At 39.6% G+C, this 20,664-nt stretch overlaps 1 protein-coding gene across 1 annotated transcript; it reads right to left on the bottom strand.

The window, feature by feature from the left end:
* Nucleotides 1–200: 200 nt before the first annotated feature.
* Nucleotides 201–19,353, bottom strand: LOC140938237 (uncharacterized). The gene is made up of 8 exons (XM_073387745.1): nt 19,339–19,353; nt 15,455–16,625; nt 11,807–11,899; nt 11,452–11,514; nt 11,288–11,350; nt 10,295–10,483; nt 8,717–8,833; nt 201–3,891 (listed from the first exon to the last, which is right to left on the bottom strand). The coding sequence occupies exons 1-8, from the start codon at nt 19,351–19,353 to the stop codon at nt 3,461–3,463; spliced, it is 2,142 nt and encodes a 713-aa protein (XP_073243846.1). The 3' UTR covers nt 201–3,460.
* Nucleotides 19,354–20,664: the final 1,311 nt, after the last annotated feature.

The following is a 20,664-nucleotide window of genomic DNA, read 5'->3' on the forward strand; positions in this document are numbered from 1 at the left end:
TTGATGCCTTTGCCTTCTTAAAATGCTCGAAAAAATGCTCTAATAATGTACAAAAGCCTATAAAACCTGACTACAAAATAGCTACTTAGCAGGTCGGGAAAGGTTAACGCTTAACCTTAAGGTAACGCGCGCTTTAATAATATACAGGTCAGTTTTATAATAAAAAGGAGAATTATTAAGTGACCTTAAAACAGTTTTTACTGCAGTAACTGACAGTTGTAATTCTGGAAAACGCAACGCACAATGTGAAAAACACTGTTTAGTAATTTATATCAGTGACAATTAACATGTTAATGAACTTCTTAGAGGGAGTCTGTTAATAAATTGGCTTTCCCATTTTCTCATTTGCCATTTCTGTTAACAATGAATTTCTTGCTTTACTTAACACAGTTAATAAGACCGTAGTATTTATTAATTGCACATGACATTTATTTTGTTGATTTGTATGGCAATATACATTGTAGACCTACTATATGCAATATACATGGCACTAATAAATTAGCTAGCACCACTGAAATACCTATTACACAAAATGGATGGTTAAAAATGATGGCTATGCTCATAAAATGGCAAAACCCGTTTTGTACATATAGAAAACATTTCCTTGCTAAAAAATGCCCTCGGTCAAATAAATGCCTCTTGCTGTCTCACACCGAACACCTCCCTATGCTTTTAAGTTTGTATTACATGTCCCTCTCTAAAAGACACCCCCTGTCTAATGGACGCTCCGCATGATGATTGCTCCAAAATCTAGGAAATGGCGAAATAGCAAAATAATCCAATTCATTCGGGTTATAAGAGTACGCACATTGCAACTTGGTCACTGTCAAGTTCAAAGTAAGAATAGTGACATCGAATCAAAAACCTTTATGGATCTCTAATTGGCCTAGAGGTATCAATGGATGGAATGATTTTAGTTATGCCTCCTGTCTTAAAACACTCCTGCTTGACATCCTAAAATGAACTGGAAATAGATTGCCCGGGTGTCTAATAGATCATTTACGGTATAGCAGTAATAGCAGGATACTTAGCTTGGTGGACACTAAAACGGCCAACATCACATGAGCACAGGGGAAAAAAAGCAACTGAAATAAATATAACTCTCCGAAAAAACCCTTTGGGAAAAAAACAGCAAGCTTTACAAAAAGTTAATTTTACATTGTGAAATCAACCACAGGCGTTTTGTCTCCTTCGGAGCTTTGCGTGATAGGACAAAATCGGCTGCGAGAGAGACTCAAAATAGTTAGTTAGAGAGGACAAAAATTTAAGAGTAATTTATTAATCTTGCCGTAAGAGAAAGATGTTATCTCAGCCTAGCCACTAGCTTGTATGAAGCCCTTAGGAGCCACACTGAGCTAACTTAAAAACACTTTACTGGAGGTTCCAGCATCATTATTTACTACGTGCCAAGGGGTGTTTTACTAACTAACAAAATACCCTAAAAACTTAAATTAGTTTCCTACTCCCACGAGTATCCTGTAGCTTAGTGGTAGATCGGAGCATCTGGACTAGTAACCGGGGGCTGACTGGAAAAACATCTTCAAAAATCATCAAAAACCCTACAGTTTTGGAGGGGGGAACCAACTAATTAAGTTGAAACGTCCAAGTAAAAAGAGAGACATAAAGGTGGGTTATTGGTATATTGTTTGCCCAGTGATAAACTTGCAATGGACAATAAAACCAGCCTGCTACAAGTCACTCGCTATTGCACAGACATTAGTCACATCTTACGGTGTTTTCGATACAGTTTTTCGCAGACCATACCAAGATTTTTAAAGTCATTTTATCCTTGTCCGATCGCGACGAAATTTTTACCAAAGATTGGCTATGAATTGAAGTTTGTCACAATGCAGTTTTCAGTAAAATCGATATCACCCCAGGTAGGTGAGGTAACACCTGGCTGGTTACCCTACCTATCATGTAAACGTGATCAAATTAAAATGAGAGATTATATGGACAGGCGGGTTAGCACTTCACCTACCTGGGGTCCCCCACCTCCATGTAAACAGGCCTAAAATAGATAATGGCATCATTTCGTTGCAATGACGACTCTGAAGTCCTTGTATCCCTGATCATAATAAAATTTTCATCTTTATTTAATACAGCTGTGGTAGCCTGCGTAGCTTGCCTGCCAATCTCACCAGCTACGCAGGCTACAGCTGTGGTGATAATTTTTCCAAATCTTTGTTAATGGCGACGTAGTTTATGGTCAAACTTGGGAAGACCCTGAAAAACTCCATCGAGCCACCTTAACACGATTACAACATTTCTTCGCTTGTCTCATCTTTAGAGACATAAACCGCCTTCTCTAAAAATAATCGATGAATAAAAGAGACGAACATTCAAACTGCTTCATTTTTTGAACCACTTTGAATGAGGCGCACTTTTGCAATATGAATTCTCCGAGTTTATAGTAGTTTCTAGATTCGGGTTAAATTTCAAATTGAAAACAGTTGTCACAATTAACTTAATAAATCTTGGTCTAAATCTTGGTACACAAGGACCTAGAAAGAATGTTCAGCTAGTAAATCGGCCTAGTGAAAACACAACCACTCCTACCAATTTTTTTTCTGTAGCATCTTTCAGGTTTGCTCAAGAACAAATAGGATTTCTTTTGTCTTTGCATGTTTGACACAAAAACGGATGACGATCTGTCTATTAAGACACTTGAATGACAGAATAAAAATTCCACTGTTTGGACATCATATTGGAAAGAAATATTCTTCAACACCAACAATTTCTCGAAAGTTACGCAGAGCTTTCGGAAGCCTTCCGGATCCCTTCATCAGTAACGTTTGCTGTTATTCCCAGCCTCGTTTTGATGAAGCTACAAAACTGTTCCATAAATTTGGGGGAAGGTGGTGAACACCAGAAACCAGTACAAGCCTGCGATCAGAAAGTCTGCTGTCGGCGTGTAAAAAGGTGCTAAGAACGCAGGCCACTCCATCGGCTGGGCCAGTGTAGAAATTATTGGCCAGGAAAACCACCTGCTTTCACGCAAGATACGCGAGGCCATAAACATTCATACTCGACGACCGGCAGGGAACCCTGATCAGCGCTACCACCTTCCTCCACTTTATGGAACGATTTTAAGAGATTTGAATGGGTTCGGAAAGCTCTGCTCTACCAGGAAATGTATTTTCATTAGCGTAAAAATATCAGTCGATAAAATAAATGCCTAATCATTGCATAAAAATAAACTAACACCTTAATTTTTAAAGATTTTTACCTAGAGGAGGACATTCAATACGAGGCAATAAAGAAACGTTTGCAGCATCTAAATGTTCGTTAACGTTAATATGTTATCATTATCAACAGAGATTATTAGTGCTGAAAGAAAAGCTCAGTTTCCATATGCTTGCTTAAGTCGGTCCGTATAGAAAAAACTTTGTCCTCACTCTTAAGTACCCGAGCACAGTTTTTTCCTACACGGACCTCCCAGCCGCCATATAACATAAATTTATTCACCTTTATAGTCATCGATTAAATCAATGACATCATTCCTTTCAATGTCTTTCATCATCTCAACAAAATCCTCCACAGTTGCATAAGGTTTCTTAGTTACAAATCCTTCCCGAAGAACAACATAAGTTGTAGAATCTTTGTTTCTAATGGCTGCATGTTCTATTACCTCAAAATCACGAGGCACTGTACACCCAAGCTTATCTGCCAGCATCCTTACATCTTTGCCATCTGTTCTCTTAATATCCAGGTGGCAGCAGATTTTGTTGAGAAGAGGAAATGGTACATCAGAAAACTTGGTATTGTACCGTTCACTCTGTGACAATCTTGACCAGTTGGCAGAGGTTTCTTCGCTCAACCTGCTGTCATTTCGAGCCCAAATATCACGGTACTGATCATAAGGAAGCACAGCATTGTGCTGGTTGATAACTAAAATTAGGAAATAAACTTGTTACACTGGCGGTTATTTAAAGTCGCTGTGCCTCTTTCAAAGATTATACCTTTCCACTTGGAACAAAAGGAAGGACAATTTATTGACTGTGTAGGAGGGCCAAACGAAACAATATGCACGAAACTTTTTAAGAATAAGGTATGTGCAGCAAATAATCATGTTGATAAGTTTCGAACAAAGTCAGCTGGATTTCAAGGTTTTAAAGTTTATGTCAGACTTTTTTGTAATGGGGAAACTACAAACGTATGCATGCATCTCAGAAGGGTGATCATATCCATACCTATGTACATGTCTTGCATTTCTTCACATGGAGGACATGGAAAACTGCTTTGTTGAACGCTATATTTTGTACTCCTGTGTCTGAAAGGGTAGAGCCATATATGGCTGTATGCAGCCACAAACCCGCCCACAATTTGCCCAGGATTTCACTGTTTGAAGAATCAGTAGAGCCCGGCAGCACTCTGAATGACTGCGCAGCACTATTTAGGAATGCACTTCTCACCTCCATACCTATACATCGCCTGCTTCTTTTGACCAACATTGATAGGGATCCTGTCAAGTGGCCTAAAAAACTAGAAACGACTGAGCTCACCAACGGTATAGGGAATGTCCGTACACTTTTTAGGCAATGACAAGGATGGCTTCCTGGTACATGTAGAGAACCAATTGCCACAGAGCTTGCCAAATACAAAATTGACATTGCTGCTCTCCAAAGGAGAATGTTGTACTCTCTCAGAAACAACCAAGACTATCTCAAGAAGGAAGCCTTGCAGAAAAAGCAAAACAGGATATATATTCTTCTGGAGTGGCCGCAAACATGGCAAATGCCGGGAAGCAGGAGTTAGCTTTGCAAATCAAGTCAGTCCTGTTCCCCAAAGCCTTTTACAACATACTCATGGTAATGCAGCTGCCTCTTGCAAACACCAAATAAGTAACAATCATCGCAGTATCCATGCTTCAACTATTACCAATCCGGTTGATGTTAAAAACAAATTGTACGAGGAACTTGTTTCCCTCATCTCAACCGTACCCAAAGGGGACAAATTTCCCATCCTTAGTGACTTCAATGCCAGAGTTGGATGAGACTAGGCAGTATGGGAGGGTATCATTGGCAAACATGGCACCAGCAAATGCAATAGTAATGGTCTTTTACTTCCTTCAACTCACATGACTAAACTACAACCAACACAATGTTCTGTATAGCCAACCGGCACAAGGCAACCTGAATACACGCTAGGCCCAAACAGGGGCACATGCTAGATTATTTGGTCTCTAGAAAAACTGACAGAGTTGATGTCTGTGTGGGAAAAGCCGGTGTATTGCAAAATACTGGACTGATCACAGCCTTGTAACCTCAAAACTCAGACAAGCTCCTCATCACACCGAAACAACGTCCACAAGAGGAAGAAACTTTCCCAGAGTTTGAACACTTGAAACCAGACGATGTAACAGAGAACTACATCAGTTGCCTAAACGAGGTCAGTAGCTTTCCAATCTCTATTTCGTTGACACACGAAGTGAGGAGGAGTGGACATCTCTCAGAGACAAAATCTACACTGCATTACCGCAACAGCTAGTCCCAGTCCCAAGGAGACATATCGGGACCGGTTTGATGAAAACGGCATGGAAATCAACAAACTCTCCCTCTTAAAGAGTCAGCCTTAAGCCTGTCGTAGTAATATTCAAGACCGCCTCGGTAACAAACCTGTTGAAAACCAGCAGTATGCAGAGAAGACGGACTCGAAACGATTCTGCACCTAACTCGTAGTCACGATGACCGTTTGGTTGCCACGGACCTTGCAACCGTTTCCCACTATTTGATTTTGTTTTTACGCTCTATTAGGGCATCGCAAAACCTCAACCCTGTCCAACCAGAGATGCTATTCTCCCAGCGCTCCCTACTGATCTTGACACATGCTCAAACCACTTAACCTTGCGTTTCTTTATCGTCATCATAGGGCCCGGTGGCTTGCCTGATTCTCTCTTTGACTGTATGGTTAGTGATGTGGTCTTTGTATGTGATGCCGAGCAGTTTCCTAAAGTATCTCATCTCAGTGGCCTGCAATTTCTTCTGGATGTCCGCCTGCATTGTCCAGGTTTCGCAGGACACTACAAGAGTACCGAGACAGAAAGTCTGATCTTTGAGCTAAGGAAAATTTTCTTGTCGTTCCAGAGAGTTTCTCTGTCTTCTGTGAAATTCTGGAGAGTACTTACGGGTTGGAACCTTGATCTATGACGACTGCGCCCAGATACTTACAACTGTCAACTTCGTCCGGTTTTTGGACATTGTCCCTGATGTCAATGCTGATGCCATCTTTGTTGGTCATTTATTTGGTCTTCTATGCGCTAATCCACGCCAAAGACAGTAGAGGTCTTGTCCAGGCGATCCACCAGAGGGGTCAAGCCAAGCCGTTAATTTCATTTGCAAAACGTAAGTTGCTGATTGTTCTGCCTCCGATGCGGACTGTTCCTTTGTGATCTACCAGTGCGTCAGTCGTTATTCTCTCCGGAAAGATGTTAAAAAAGAGTAGGTTAGCAGACAGTCTTGTCTGGCCCCGACCGTCGTTCTGAACCAGTCTCCTATGCCGCTATTAAAGTAGACTGCAATGGTGGCCTTGTTGTAGAGGTTCTCCATGACTCGGTTGACGTTAATGTTACAAAGCCTCACAGTACACCAGGGGGCTTCGTACCAGACTCTGTCAAACGCCCTTTTAAAATCAACAAAGACGTGATAGAGGTACCTCTTGTTGATGTTGGAGGTACCTCTCACACACGATCCTGAGGTTGAAGACAGATTCTGTTGTACTGCGTTCTGCTCGGACGCCCAGAGGGGGGGGGGGGGGGGGGGGGGGGGGGAAGGGTACTCCATATTTCAAGTGGCGGGGATGATCTAATGGGGGCAAAAATCAAAACCCCCAAAATCCCTAGGGCTTCTAACAAATCCCTTCCCCCCCAAGAAATCCCTGGACCAAAAGTTAATCCCAAAACATCCCATGCCGATATTTCCGAGCCTTAAAAATTTCCAGAAGGTATTAAATGATGTAAATTGAAAAATAAAAACATTAAAAATTGAATGTTTGTGTTTGTTTCCTCACCATACCATCTGAAATTATCATACATGGGCACTACCACGAATCTTCAGATTGTTTTAACTACCCCAACAAATCTCTACTTGAATCAAGCCAACCAAAAAATATTTGCCAAATTTTCCTACTCAAAAAGGTCCCGGAAAATTTCAAACCCAAAAAAATAGTAACCCCCTGGCTCTGACACTCGCCTGTTATTCCGCCATGACTGCTTCAGCCTGTTAAACAGTACCTTCAGCATGACTTTACTTAAGGGGCGTATCAGGTTAATTTTGCGATAGTTCTTGCACTGTTACAGGTTGCCAACTTTCTTGGGAAGGGTAAAGATCAGAAACTGGGTCCATGGCCAGTTTGGGCCATTTGGCTGCCAAACCCTATAGCAGATTTTATGTAAAGTCCTTAATACGGATTTCCTCGTGCTTGGACCACCTCCCCGAGGATATTGTCTATTCTAAGAGCTTTTCCCTTCTTTAGCGATTTCACAGCTGCTTCGACCTCTTCCTGGCGAGCCAGTGTTACAAATCATCCAGGATCTACTATTTGCAGATGACTGTGCACTGAATGCTAGCTGTAAAGAACAGTTGCAGCATAGCATTGACAAAGTCACTGCAGCCTGTGAGAACTTTGGACTAAACTCCCACCTCTGGGAAAAGCAATACAAGCAAACACTATACCTGGCAGTATGCCGTTCAAATTGTGTTTATATAGATGATGAAGTGGACCGGGAATTGCAAATTAAAAGTAAGCTCGACATATGGTAGACTTCACGCGACTGTATGGCAACGTGGAGGAATCACAACAGCCACAACACTCCAAAGTTTCAAAGTTGTGGTAATGACCACACTTCTGTACACCTGCAAAGCATAGACTGTGTACAGTAGACACCCATGTTAACTTAGTCACTTCCACACAAAAAGCCTTCACAAGATTCTTTATATCAGATGACAAGATAAGGTGCCAGACACTGAGCTTCTTGAAAGGGCAAACCTAGATCCCATCCTTCAGAAGTGTCAGGTACGCTAGGCTGGCCATGTTTGCCTTATGTCAGCACCTACTGGGAAGAGATCTGTAAGTGGATAAGGGAAGAGATTTAAGGATAACTTGAAAGTATCCCTCTTAACCCTGGATGTAGATCCTGACATCTGAAAAGAAAACACTGCTTTAAGTGCCATAGCCACATCAACAAGGGTGCTATGACAGCAGAAGAAAAGCGTATGGAGTCAGCAAAGGTAAAATGTCCAATGCGTAATTATCTAGCTCAGTCAGCACTACATCTCCCTCTGCTGACCTGATGTGTTTCACATGTGGCAGACACTTTTGTGCCCAGATTGGTCTTCAGAAACCTCGGCATTCACAGAACATAATCAACTGCATCAAGAGAGAAGCCATGACCATCATTGGTGTTGATGGATGGACATCATATAGGTATATGTTCTCATTTGGTGAAGAAGTTGCTTTTTCAAGAAATTTTATCTGGGTTAAGGTAAAAGAAGTAAAAATATTGGTTTTGTTACTATTTATGAGTTTCTCCTGGTTGTGAGACTGACAAGCAGCGATGATCTACTTGGCCACATGTCCGGCCTTTAACAAAATGAAAGTTATGGAAACCCCTTGCTTGGTGATATAGCTACTGAGACCAGCCTCTTAATTAGGGTACTAGTATACTTTTAATACCAGAAGCAAATTTTCAAGAAAAAACACCAATGGTGCTACTTACCCATGTTGAACTGTACTTGGGAGTACACTCCAGATATTTGTCTAGTAATACTTGAACTAGTTGCATCCAAGGGATGAGAAACAAAGTTGCAGCTTGAGGAAGGGCTTGGATTTTTAACTGAATGATGAAATGCACCTAACAGTTAGTCATTAGATGCACAAATATGCAAGACATCTGTGAAAGCTAGCCAAACATGACGGCAATGCACATGGCGAGATACAGTCATAGATCACCAATATTGTTTCAAAGAAAACCAAGCTTTCAACAAGACAAAATATCAGGGGCAGGTAGAAAACTAAGAAGAATGGACAGTTATTTCACAGAAAAAAAGTCGTTGGGTGCCCCTGACAGATGGCCATAGACAATCAATATTATACATTTTTACGTTAATGTAATGGATTGCAATCTCTTAAGGCCTGTAAGGTCAAAGGCAACCCAGGCTCTATGGGATTTCATTGGAATTTGAATTTTATAAGAGAATGTATAGGAACAAACACCATTCGTTTTTAAAAGAGGCAAAATATAATGACTCATCTTTTTTTGTGTTGTGTGTTTTACAGTCTGTTCAATTCTAGAGCCATTTCGAAGCCCTTTTGTTGAGTTTTAGATTTCAAGTTTTATTGTAAGTACAAATTGAGACCTCCAGGCTCCTCCACTAGAAGGGGGCTGATCTTTCACTTCCATACACATCCCCACAGGCTAATGCCTTTTGATCTCAACTAATGCTGCCTATTTTTTTTTCTCCTTCTAAAATCTTCTTTAAATTCTCTGGAGAACCATGGACACTTGATTAAGAAAATTAAATTTTGCCTCATCCTAACTGGAGAGCTGAGTTTAGCCTCCCACGCAGACGTTCTTAGGGGGTTCATCACACGTTCCTGCCCCACAAACGTCTGCTGACTTGAGTGAAAAAAACGTAGACCAATCACAGCAGACTTCCAGATCTGGGAAGTGCACTTTGGACCTTGAGAAATTTTACACTTGACTTTATGGCTCCAGAAAAGATCAGAAAGGTCTCATGAAAGGTGAAGACCCTACAGTTTTAGAACAAACTACTCAGTGAACTCACAAACGTTCGAACTAGTGGCTACCCTGACAGAATCTCGTTGAAAAAAATTGCCTCGCAGGTTAAATTTGCTGAATGGAAATCGGCTTTACTACAAAATAATAACGCGTGAAAAAAATTCTACCTTTTGTTCAGTGTCACAAGGTAACCCGGCCGTTATATCACCCAAAGAACAACTTTATGAGCAAATGACATCTTATCCAGCCTTTACAGAGAGAAATATACAAAAACCGAATGCTTATCTGCTATGCTCTCGTCAGGAGCAAAAATCTTTGGTCACGTATCACACTCTACAGAGCTTGTACGTATGTGTTTGGCTTGTCAACAATTGACTTCAACTGCGCCGATTGGATCTCCGATAATCTGAATGTGATCTCCAGCCGATATTTGTGAACAAAGGGAAAGGAATTTATCTCTCAGTTCAGCAGACGTTCGAGGGGCAGGAACGCGTGATGAACCCCTAAGAACGTCTGCGTGGGAGGCTAAGTGTTTGTAAGCTCCAACCTACTTACCCAGGTCATATTGAGTTGGTGAATGTGATCCAGATAATTGTTCAGCATCACTTGGACTAATAGCAACCATGGAGTTGGGAACAGCATTGTACCTTAAAGTGGAACCTGGTAGTGGATGCTCTTTGATGGTTGAATGTATAGTAAGGGATTCATTTTCATAATGATCAGTGCAGGAATGAAGTTGCTGACCTTAAAAGATAACAAGAAGACAATGAAAAAAATCGAATCATTGTTTAATGTAATAAAAATAGATGCAATACTTAATAACATCATTTTTTGTCTTTAAACTGGCTTAATGACAATTTGCAAAGAAAATGTCATCAAGTTCAGTTATTTTTAAAAAAATGTGTATAAAACTGTTTAGTTTCTAAAACATTAGTACTTAAGGTGATCCACTGGAAGGGAGACTGTAAAGCAATAGAAAAAAGACTATTTAATTTGTACTTTCTGAGTGCTAAAGGCCTTATCAGCATAAGGTATCCACACGCATGACAGAAAAACTGAACACTTCAAGTCCATACATTACCACAGTTTGCTTTTTATTTCTCCTTAAGTTAAGATGGCCAGAACACAGAAGTATCTGCAATTCTTTTTCTAGACTCAAGCTTATAGAACAGGTGATCAATAGAGACCTTAAAAAAATTATGCATGAACAAAGCTTTTTTCATTCCGCCCTGTAAACATACACGCGAGATCTAATAAGACTTGACCAAATGAGAAAAAATTTCACTTTCTTCAAAGCAATATTGTTGTAGCTTTGAAAATAAAAATTCCAGACCTTTTACCAATTTTTTCCAGATTTTAACTCTGTTTTGGTCAGGTATTAAAAAAATATTATATTTTGTAGACAGTAATTAGCAAATTATTGAATTTCCAGCAGCACTTTCATAAAATAAGAAACCGTGGCATTCCATCAAAAGGATTTTGTTGTCTTTAACGAACTTATAAAAGTTGTTTACCTACTGCCAAATTTTTGTACTAGACCAGTCTTACCATCTAAAGAAGGTTCCATTTTATCTTCTCCTTCAGAAGGTATTCTTTTTCTTGGTCTGTGACCTATAAAACAAAATTGTATTCATTGACAAATCTTTGTTGCCTTAACGAACTTATAAAAGTTGTTTACCTACTGCCAAATTTTTGTATTAGACCAGTCTTACCATCTACAGAAGGTTCCACTTTATCTTCTCCTTCAGAAGGTATTCTTTTTCTTGGTCTTAGACCTATGAAACAAATTTTTATTCACTAGCAAATTGTTTCACTTTCTCGTAACGCAATATTGTTGTAGCTTAATTTGAAAATAAAAATTCCAGAGTTTTTACCAATTTTTTCCAGACTTTATCTCTGTTTTGGCCAGCATACTGATGACATATTAAAAAAGTATATTTTGTAGACAGTAATTGGCAAATTATTAAATTTCCAGCAGCTCTTTCTTAAAATATGAAAGCGTGGCATTTTATTTCCATCAAAAGGATTTTATTGCCTTCAATGAACTTTAATATAATATTCACCTACCGTCAAATTTTTGTACTAGACCAGTCCCACCATCTGACGAAGGTTCCATTTTATCTTCGCCTTCAGAAGGTATTCTTTTCCTTAGTCTTTGACCTATAAAACAAAGTTTTATTCACAAACCAATTGTTGGAGTATTAATTCATGACACGCGGTTGCTTGTACTACCAAAATTTGATGTTGTTGTTCTGCAGGGTTCTATAACGTTACTCTGCTATTTTATTTATATTTTCATGAAAGGAAGATATTACCATCTTCCCAACGAGCTTTGCATCTATTTGTGTGATTTATTGCCGCTTTAAAAAGTGAGATATGGAGGTAAAGTTGTTCTTTGTTGAAATTTCCCATATTTATAAGGAAGACAGAATGCATGATTTTCTTGATTATCCTGTTTTCTGTAAAATCTGACAGTGTGACCTTTTATCCCTTAATGCGTTTGCACTGCTATTTATCTGCTGTATGCATGGTATTTTTGAATTACTCCTGTTTGTGAATCAAACAAGGAGTTGATTGAGAGTTGAGACAAAAATAATGCTGTTGTACTTCAAACATTCTCAAGAACCCTGAGTCCAATCCAACTGACTCCTTGGGTTCTCATAAAATTTCATCTCATTTGTGGAGAATTGGCCCTAGCTTTGATTATGGTTAGAGATAACAAGTTTCCATACACTGTGGGGGTGCATTAACTAATATTTTCAAGCATTCTCACAGGAAAAATTACAGATTCCCATTTTTGGATATTTTAGGGTATTTAAAGAATACCCACAAAAATCCCAAATTTGGAAGAGTGAGACAAGTCCCAATCAGGGAACTTGGTTGGGAATTCCCTGGTTGGGACTTGTCTCACTTTGCCAAATTTGGGATTTTTATGGGTATTTTTTAAAATACCCTAAAATATCCAAAAATGGGAATCCGTTATTTTTTCCTGTGTCTTTGACTTACTTTTTCTTCAGACGGGAGGTACTTGGGTCAATTTTTGCTGGGCATGTGCCGCTGGCCTCTCAGAGCCCCTACCCCAAGGCCATTATAGTCTATTCTGGGGCCAATTTTAGATCCCATCTTAGTCAATTTTGGGCAAATGTAATTTTCGCGGTCCCAACTTATATAATAGTCATTTTCTATTTATGTATCTTCCTTAACATTATCCTTTAAATTGGTCATCCTAAAATGAATTGACCCGTTTTTTAAATTGAATGAAGAACGCACACTATACTTTTAACCAACAGTAAAAACATTCTGGTACATTTGCTATCCGCAAATATGAAGAACTTTCTTACCCCGAAAATCCGAAAAAGTGTGACCCTATTCTAGTAACTCTATTTTGTGGTTCCCGAAAATATCCAAATGCGACCCCATTATAGTCAATCCAGTCGTAAAAATGCGACCCCATTCAGCAGCACATCCCCATATAAGGAAGTACCTCCCCCCCCCCCCCCCCCCCCCCCGGGGAGGTTATGCTGTAACTGTACAGTTGTAACTGTTTCAGGAAAAAAGTGTTGGCTGCATGAGGACAACAGTGTTTGAGGCTGCAAAAGACACCTACATATATACAAAGGAATTAGCTCTCCTAAGCGGACAGCTCTACTTATGGTCGACTTCACTACAAACTCTGTATTTTACATTCCCGTAAGCAGCTGCAGACACTTTCTGCAAGGTTTACGAGTTAGATTTTGGCTTTACCTTTTTAAAAGCTCCCTTAAACAGAAACCTTTACACCCTGCAATATAGCATGGCGGTTTTGGTTGGGCACGCAAAGTAATAAAGGCGGGCTAGGGCAGAGAAACTGCTAAGAGATTGGAGCTGGAGCATTGATAGGTGATATTATATCAGTTTCAATGTTGGTTTTTTCACATAGACATGCCGTTACACTTCAACAGACCACTTGAATTTTATGCCTATGACTAAATCTTCAGGCCATCCATGGCATGTGACCTTAAACTATACATTATAATTAGTGATTTAGTTAATACTAGTCCTAGGCCTGTTCTGCATATTTACTTTGATCGAATTACACAGCTGTTTCAGAATGTACTAAGGGGTGCATGCTGGCAACTTAAAGCGCTATATCATTTTCCGCTGCTGCCCCTATCCATGAAATTGAATCACTGGGCAGTTTTAAGAGACATGTCAAGTAATGATGGGAATCGGTTGAGATTTTATCATCGATCATCGGAAATAATCGGATTGACTCAACTGATGATCATTGATTATAATCAAAAATTCGTATTGATAAAAATCTATAGATTAAAAAACTAGGCCACCATGTTTTATAAATGCCCAGAAGTGTTAATGAATATATGTTGATTGAAATGCAAAAAATTGTAATTGAATCTGATTTATGTGTAAATGTTTGTTTTTCTGTGCTAATGAATGTACCTTTGCACTGTTAGTCAGCGTTTGACGCAAATGGTTGTGTATTTCCGGTAATGAACATGAGCAAAAGGTGTAGTAGTGGTTACACAAGAGAACCTGATTCTTGAAAGCTGCCAGCACCATGCAGTTACAGACACCTTTTTCACGTCCTGAGGGTCACTGCTTACAAGAGCTTCAGCCGGATAGGCAGCCATCTCAGTAAGACTGGTCATGTAATTCATGCATGTATTTTGCAATGCATACCGTATTTGTCATAGGCACCTCCTATGATGCTTTTTAGCGTTCAATGTTTTTTGCTATTGTTGCTTCTTTCACTGTGGCGATAAAAGGAGGACCTGCATACTTCGAAAAAGACCAATAACTTAGCTAACTTGTGTATTCGCTGCCGTCCTCCAATTGCCTCTGCCATTTTGCTCAGCTCATTCCTTCTCGTACTCACAGTGACTTGTCCCAGACATATTTTTCGCTGCCGTTGCCATCCTGTATCTTGAATTCTTCAACACAAAAGGGTTAAAGCTCTTTCGGCAAAAAAGAGATACAATGTACCTAATACGGAAAAAATTCTTAACTTCCTTATTTTTAAGCTTGTTTACTTTTTCCAACTCAGTGCTCTAATAGTGATGTCCACGTAACAGTTGGCTACTTACTTTACTTGCCAAGCCTTTGAATAAGAGTAAGGCTGAGGGTGACTGGTTATACGAAAGTTAATTGCTACCTTTGATGTGTGGATTATTCTGTCCGTGGTATTTTCCCTCCTCTTTCAATCATAACAAAGTCACCCTGCTGAAAGATTTGGCAACTAAACACACAACTGTCAAATAAACTGAAGGGGCATCGCTATCTGCAATGGATATCGGCATCTTTCTTTGTCGAATTAAGGAGCACTATTTTGTGAAGCCTGGGATGAGTTAATGAACACAATGAGGAATGAGCCGAACATAATGGCAGAGGCAATTAATTGGTGGCAGCGAATGCACAAGGAAAAATGCAAGTTAGCTAAGTTATTGGTCCTCCTCTCTTTGTCACCGTGAAGGAGGCAACAATAACAAAAAACAAAACAAAACAAACGGTAAGTCAAATCTCTAATTATTGTCATTTTCATTATTGTCTTATTATGGGAGGTCCGTGGCGGGAAGATGGTAATTAATATCCTCCTTTATTTTCAAGTTTGCTACAAATCTCGCAAACAATTATTGCATCTAGATGTAGACTGATCTCTTCAACCTTTTGCCTCAACCTAAATTATAAAATCACAAAAAAATTGGCTATATGCCTTACCTTTATTACTTGGTTCATTGTCAAGCGACGTTGGAATTCCTTTCTCTAGCTGTGCACTGACTCCTTCTCTTAATTCCCCCTCTTGTTTGGTATTAGATGACAGTTGTTTGGGAAAATCTGGAGTTTCACTTGTTTTATCATTTTCCAAGGGTACCAATTGTATTTCACATGGGGTTTCAGTGCTGTGCAGCAGTGGGGTAATGGCACTACCACTCACACTAGATTCTCTGCCATCATTTTCTGTGTGTTCTTCCATATCACTTTGGCTTACACTGTCTGACTTGTACTTTTTCAAAAAACACTTAACTACACATCCCACAACCACTGCAAACACAATCCCCACAACAAAAGCAATTATTATCACTAAAATATTCACTGTGACAATTTGATGGGAAATATGAACCTTCAGTGTTTCCTCCATCTTTTTCTTCTTGATTACTGGGCTGTCAGCATTTAAAGATTCAGAAACAATTAAGATGCCTGATTGTCTAGCATGTCCTAAAGTGCTTGATGATGTAGCCATAATCTGCACTGTCTTTGACACCGCTGAAGAAACTACAGTAATCCTCTCCAGTAAAGGAGTGGCAGTCATGTGTAAGAAGGACTCTTTCATCAGTGAGGAAGATGTTGTAACAACCACAGATGAATAGTGTTGTATTGGCTTGGATGTATTACTGATAGTGGGTGACAAAGACAGGGAAAAACATGTCTTGGTCAACAGTTTTTTAAATTTGCATTTCTTCACAATTTCACCTTTATCACCTCTACATCTCGTAGCAATTTTCAAATGATCTGTGCAGCATAAAACACAGGGTAGGCATTCCTTGGTGGTCCTGTTGCGATAATACCCATCTTCACATTCACACTTGACATTGTGTTCAGGACTGCAGTTTTCGAGGACATGTTCATGTTTGCCTGGACAGGTTGCACATGGTTGACACTGCTGACTGCCAGAAGTGTCTGAAAAGTTAACTCCTCTTGTACAGGAAACACAAACAATATCTGCGTCGCGTGACACAGTGGTCCCACATGCTACCGATGAACCATACCCCACATGACATTCAATTAAGTCACATGGCCAGCACACATCACACTTGCCAGGAACTTTTCTGGTGATATGCTCTTCTGTACAATTTGAGCAAAGTTTGTCTTCGCATTTGGCCACTAATAGCTATAATTGATTGAGAAAAAACAACAAGCTCATGAGTATAATATAATGACTGACAACATTAATTTAATTAGCATTACCTTATCAGACTATGTGTAATCAGAGACTGCCATTATGAAACCAGTTTCTTACAACTTTTTTGGTGGATGCTGTTTAGTCTCATAGATGTTCAGCACTGTATTCCTTGTAATGCTGGCAAAGTAAAATGTTTATCTCATGCTTACAGTAAAAATTACCTGAACTTAAAGTAACATAAGAGACTGCCAAAACAGTTCAAATCAGCCTAATAGTCATTGGAATATTCAAAAAATTATTGTACTTTCAAGGTGCCACCTGAGCTAAGCTAATATTAACAAAAGAAATAACCTTTAAAATCTGGAGATTCTATCAAAAAATAGCGAGACTCTATTTTTTTCCTGATCAGGTTAAATGAATCCTTTATCCATTGGTCAATTTCTGTACTTGCTGTACTAAGTAGAAGCCTTTAAACGGTAAACAGAAGTGCAAATCCCACAGTTCGGTAAGAAAAGTGTTTTTTTTGGTTAGGTTATCACTTATGTTTATGCATAACCCATTTAATTGCCATTTTTATTCTAACATTTCATTTTAAAATGATTTTTCACGAAAAACAGTAAGATGTGAAACCTTGAGATAAAATAAAAAATTGTGAGACTAAAGGCAGAATCATAAGAGTTGGCAGGTCTGTAAAAGTATAACAAACTGCAATATTTGCACCACTAAACTAAAATGGTGTCAATCTGAAAAGTCAGGGAGTTTAATAAATTAATATGCTTATGAAGCAAAAACAGTTCATCTTACATATTATTCCTTGCTTTGACAGTCTTGAGGCGTGGTATTTTAGAGGGTTTCCCTTTCACCCAAATCACTTAATTTGTAGATTTATAGGAGATTGCAAATTTGAAGGTGTCCTATGTAGCGAGAGACCTCAATAAATGGAGTTTGGTTTCTGACTGTGACAAATGTCTGATCCAGGGTTGTTAAAAAGATTTCAAGTAGCAGGAGAATAAAAGAAAGTAACTGGCACTGGGCGCCCGAGGCCCCCCACCAGGCGAGGGGTCTGGGGGCTGCCCAGGCCCCCAGTGGGGTACAGGGGCAGCACCTGTGAGGGGTCAAGGGGGAGAAGCCCCCGGGAGCAAAACAGATTTGAGGTTTTCATGCTTGCTGAAATTGGCTCTCCTGAGCCCAGAGCAATGCTAACAAGAGAAGTATTAGCCTGCGTAGCAAGCGTTTCTGTGCGGTTTAGGAGCAAAGAACGGGGAACGAGAGTCAAAATGGCCCAAGCAAAAGCACTCGTTTCATTTCTCACACGGCCAAAGCCGAGAATCCCGTTCTTCGGTCATTCTTTGCTCCAAAACCAAACGGAAACGCTTGCGACGCAGGCTAGAGAAGTATCTGTTTTTGAATGAAAATCATTAATCCATTTTTTTATATCCTAGTACATGCTGGGTCCATATATTTTTGTTTACAATAATAACATTTACTATTTACAGTATGATTTTTTTTATAATGATAACAGATCATTTCTTTAGTTGCATTGAGTTATTGGCACATGCGCAATTCAAACTTTGATGCTGCAAAATGCATCTGAAAATGCTGTTCTTACGGGTGATTGTAGTTTCAGACAACTTTCCGCGTGGGTATATTATAACAAATCCTGTCTGCACATGCAGCATACCCCGTCTCTTTCATCAGCATCAATCCATAAGGAAACTAAAATGATGTTCTACACATCTGAAAAATTTTTATCACGGCAAACTACATTTAACACATCTTAGTTTCAGTTTCGAAAATGCCGTTTCCGCTGCGTATTTATTTTTAACGAATCCTGGATTCGTTTTCGATTCATTGCAACACATAGCAACACATAGTAGTTTCAATGAAGTGATTAAGTAACGTGACGTGTTATCCCGGACATATTTCATGACAAGCTGATGACAACTTTTAACGAATGAGAGAATGGTTGTGTAATAATATTTTAAAACCAATGTTTTCGAATGCGCCATCTACGCATCGCATTACATTTCAGACATTTCATCCGATTTCAAACGCACACGCGTGCCAGATGAGTGCGAAAACCATGACAATATTGTTTTAAAATAGAAAATAGAACGTCAACACAGACAAATTTCTAAAAAACAGACACTCGAAAGCTTTCGTGTGTCTTTCTTTCTTCATTCTCAGCTAGACAATGTAAACAAACCTACGCTATTTTTCTTCGCTTCGTGGTATCATATAGATGGTTTTCATGCAATCTCGGGAGACACAAATAACAATGGTGAAATGAACAAATGCTGGTGGACAAACAAAGCGAGCTGATGAGCGATCTTTTGTTTACCGTCCACCAGCATGGCGGCGATGACGTAACGTGAAATTACGGCTACGGGAACGGATTCGAAAACACGTCAAAAATCACGAAAAAGAACATTCAGGGCATGATTGAAACAATTCCTTTTTCTATTTCTTTTTACAACTTTTTTAATTGTTCATTTTTACGCTTTTCTTCAACAATTTATAGCCGACGAAACCTTCAAAGTAGCACGCATTTTCACAACCCTGCTGATCAAATATGTTATCCGGACTACAACAGCGAGGTTTCCGCAATGCGATAGTTGACCGTTAAGTTTAATCTGTTTACCAGTCATATGCTTTATTAATGGAGGTGTTGATCAATGCAGATGTGAGAAAAAAACCTTACCAGTATCGAAGTCATGATGAATATCCCGCCATAATTAATTGCGAAACAACGAGTCATTGCCTTGTATTATTGAAAAATCCCTGCAAGTAAAAGAGCAAGGTATATATTGATTTTGGCGTAAGAAGATGAAAACGTTTCCACACAAACCTGATAAAGTCGAAGAAATTTCCACAGGCAGCACAAGGACGTACTTCACGCGTCTTGAATTTTTAGAAGGGTGCCAGAAAGTGCATTTATGGTGAGGGGAATCCCCGGCTCGGAGTGGCCGTGCAGGGTTGCATGAAGCGAAAGTCGCTGATCTGCATGTAATCATCACATTTAGATAGATGGAGATTTCACCTTCATCCCTTTTTGTCCAAGGCCAAGGTCGTCAAGGTCAGACCTGCTGAATGGCGATCAGCCGCCCCGCTGTATATGGCAGGCTACATGACGACGGTGAACGAGTTTCGCAGTTCTCACACAGGTAACCCAGGCTCTGTGATAGTACCACAGTACGGTTCCAGTAAAATTACAGTGTTTGTATGGGGTAAAAATATCATCCTAAAATTTCTAGGAAATACTAAATAAAGATCAATGAAACTTACTCTGCAGTTAATTGTTGTTGTCCTTATTGCTCCAACGAAGTTTCGTGATAATTTGCAGTAATTTGTTCAAATTCACTCTATCTACAATAATAATATACAAGGTAGGAAACACGAGGTGCCATTTTCGCCGACATGCTCTCATTCATTACAACTTTTTCCACGAAATTCGAACTCCAACGGAAAATAAACATGCCAGGATCGTAGAAATAGGATAGCAGCAGATATAGAAACCAATGAATCTTTTCCAGATAGAGAAACGAATCCCGCAGACTTTGACAAACTCGAAGAATATAATCCAAACACACCGAGAATACGCTCGCCGAAGCAGCCGGGCCAGATCAACGCGCGGCCAAGAAAATGAGGCCTGGGCACTGTACAAAAAAATTCCATCCCGGGAGTGCTGGGGTGACCTTTCTAGGGACCGATACATCATTTGCCCAAGGCCACCCTCCCCTGCTGGAAAAATACTTGATAGAAGGCAATTCATTGTTCTTCCTAGCCAATCACTATGGCCTGTTATAAAGAGAGAGATTATTTTCCTCTCGAACTATATTCAGCTCCTGGCGCTGGTCCTCAGAAAGTTTATCAAACATCAATAGGGCAAGGTTATAAGGGCAAAGGAAAGAACAACGAAGGACGATTTACAAAACTTAAAACGAGCAAAAGATATAAGTGAATTTTGGCTCTTATCGAGGCATTTGTACAACAGGACCAAATTCAAAGAGAGGTGTATCACGATGAT

Source organism: Porites lutea, chromosome 5 (assembly GCF_958299795.1).
Source record: "Porites lutea chromosome 5, jaPorLute2.1, whole genome shotgun sequence".
Taxonomy (NCBI): Eukaryota; Metazoa; Cnidaria; class Anthozoa; order Scleractinia; family Poritidae; genus Porites; species Porites lutea.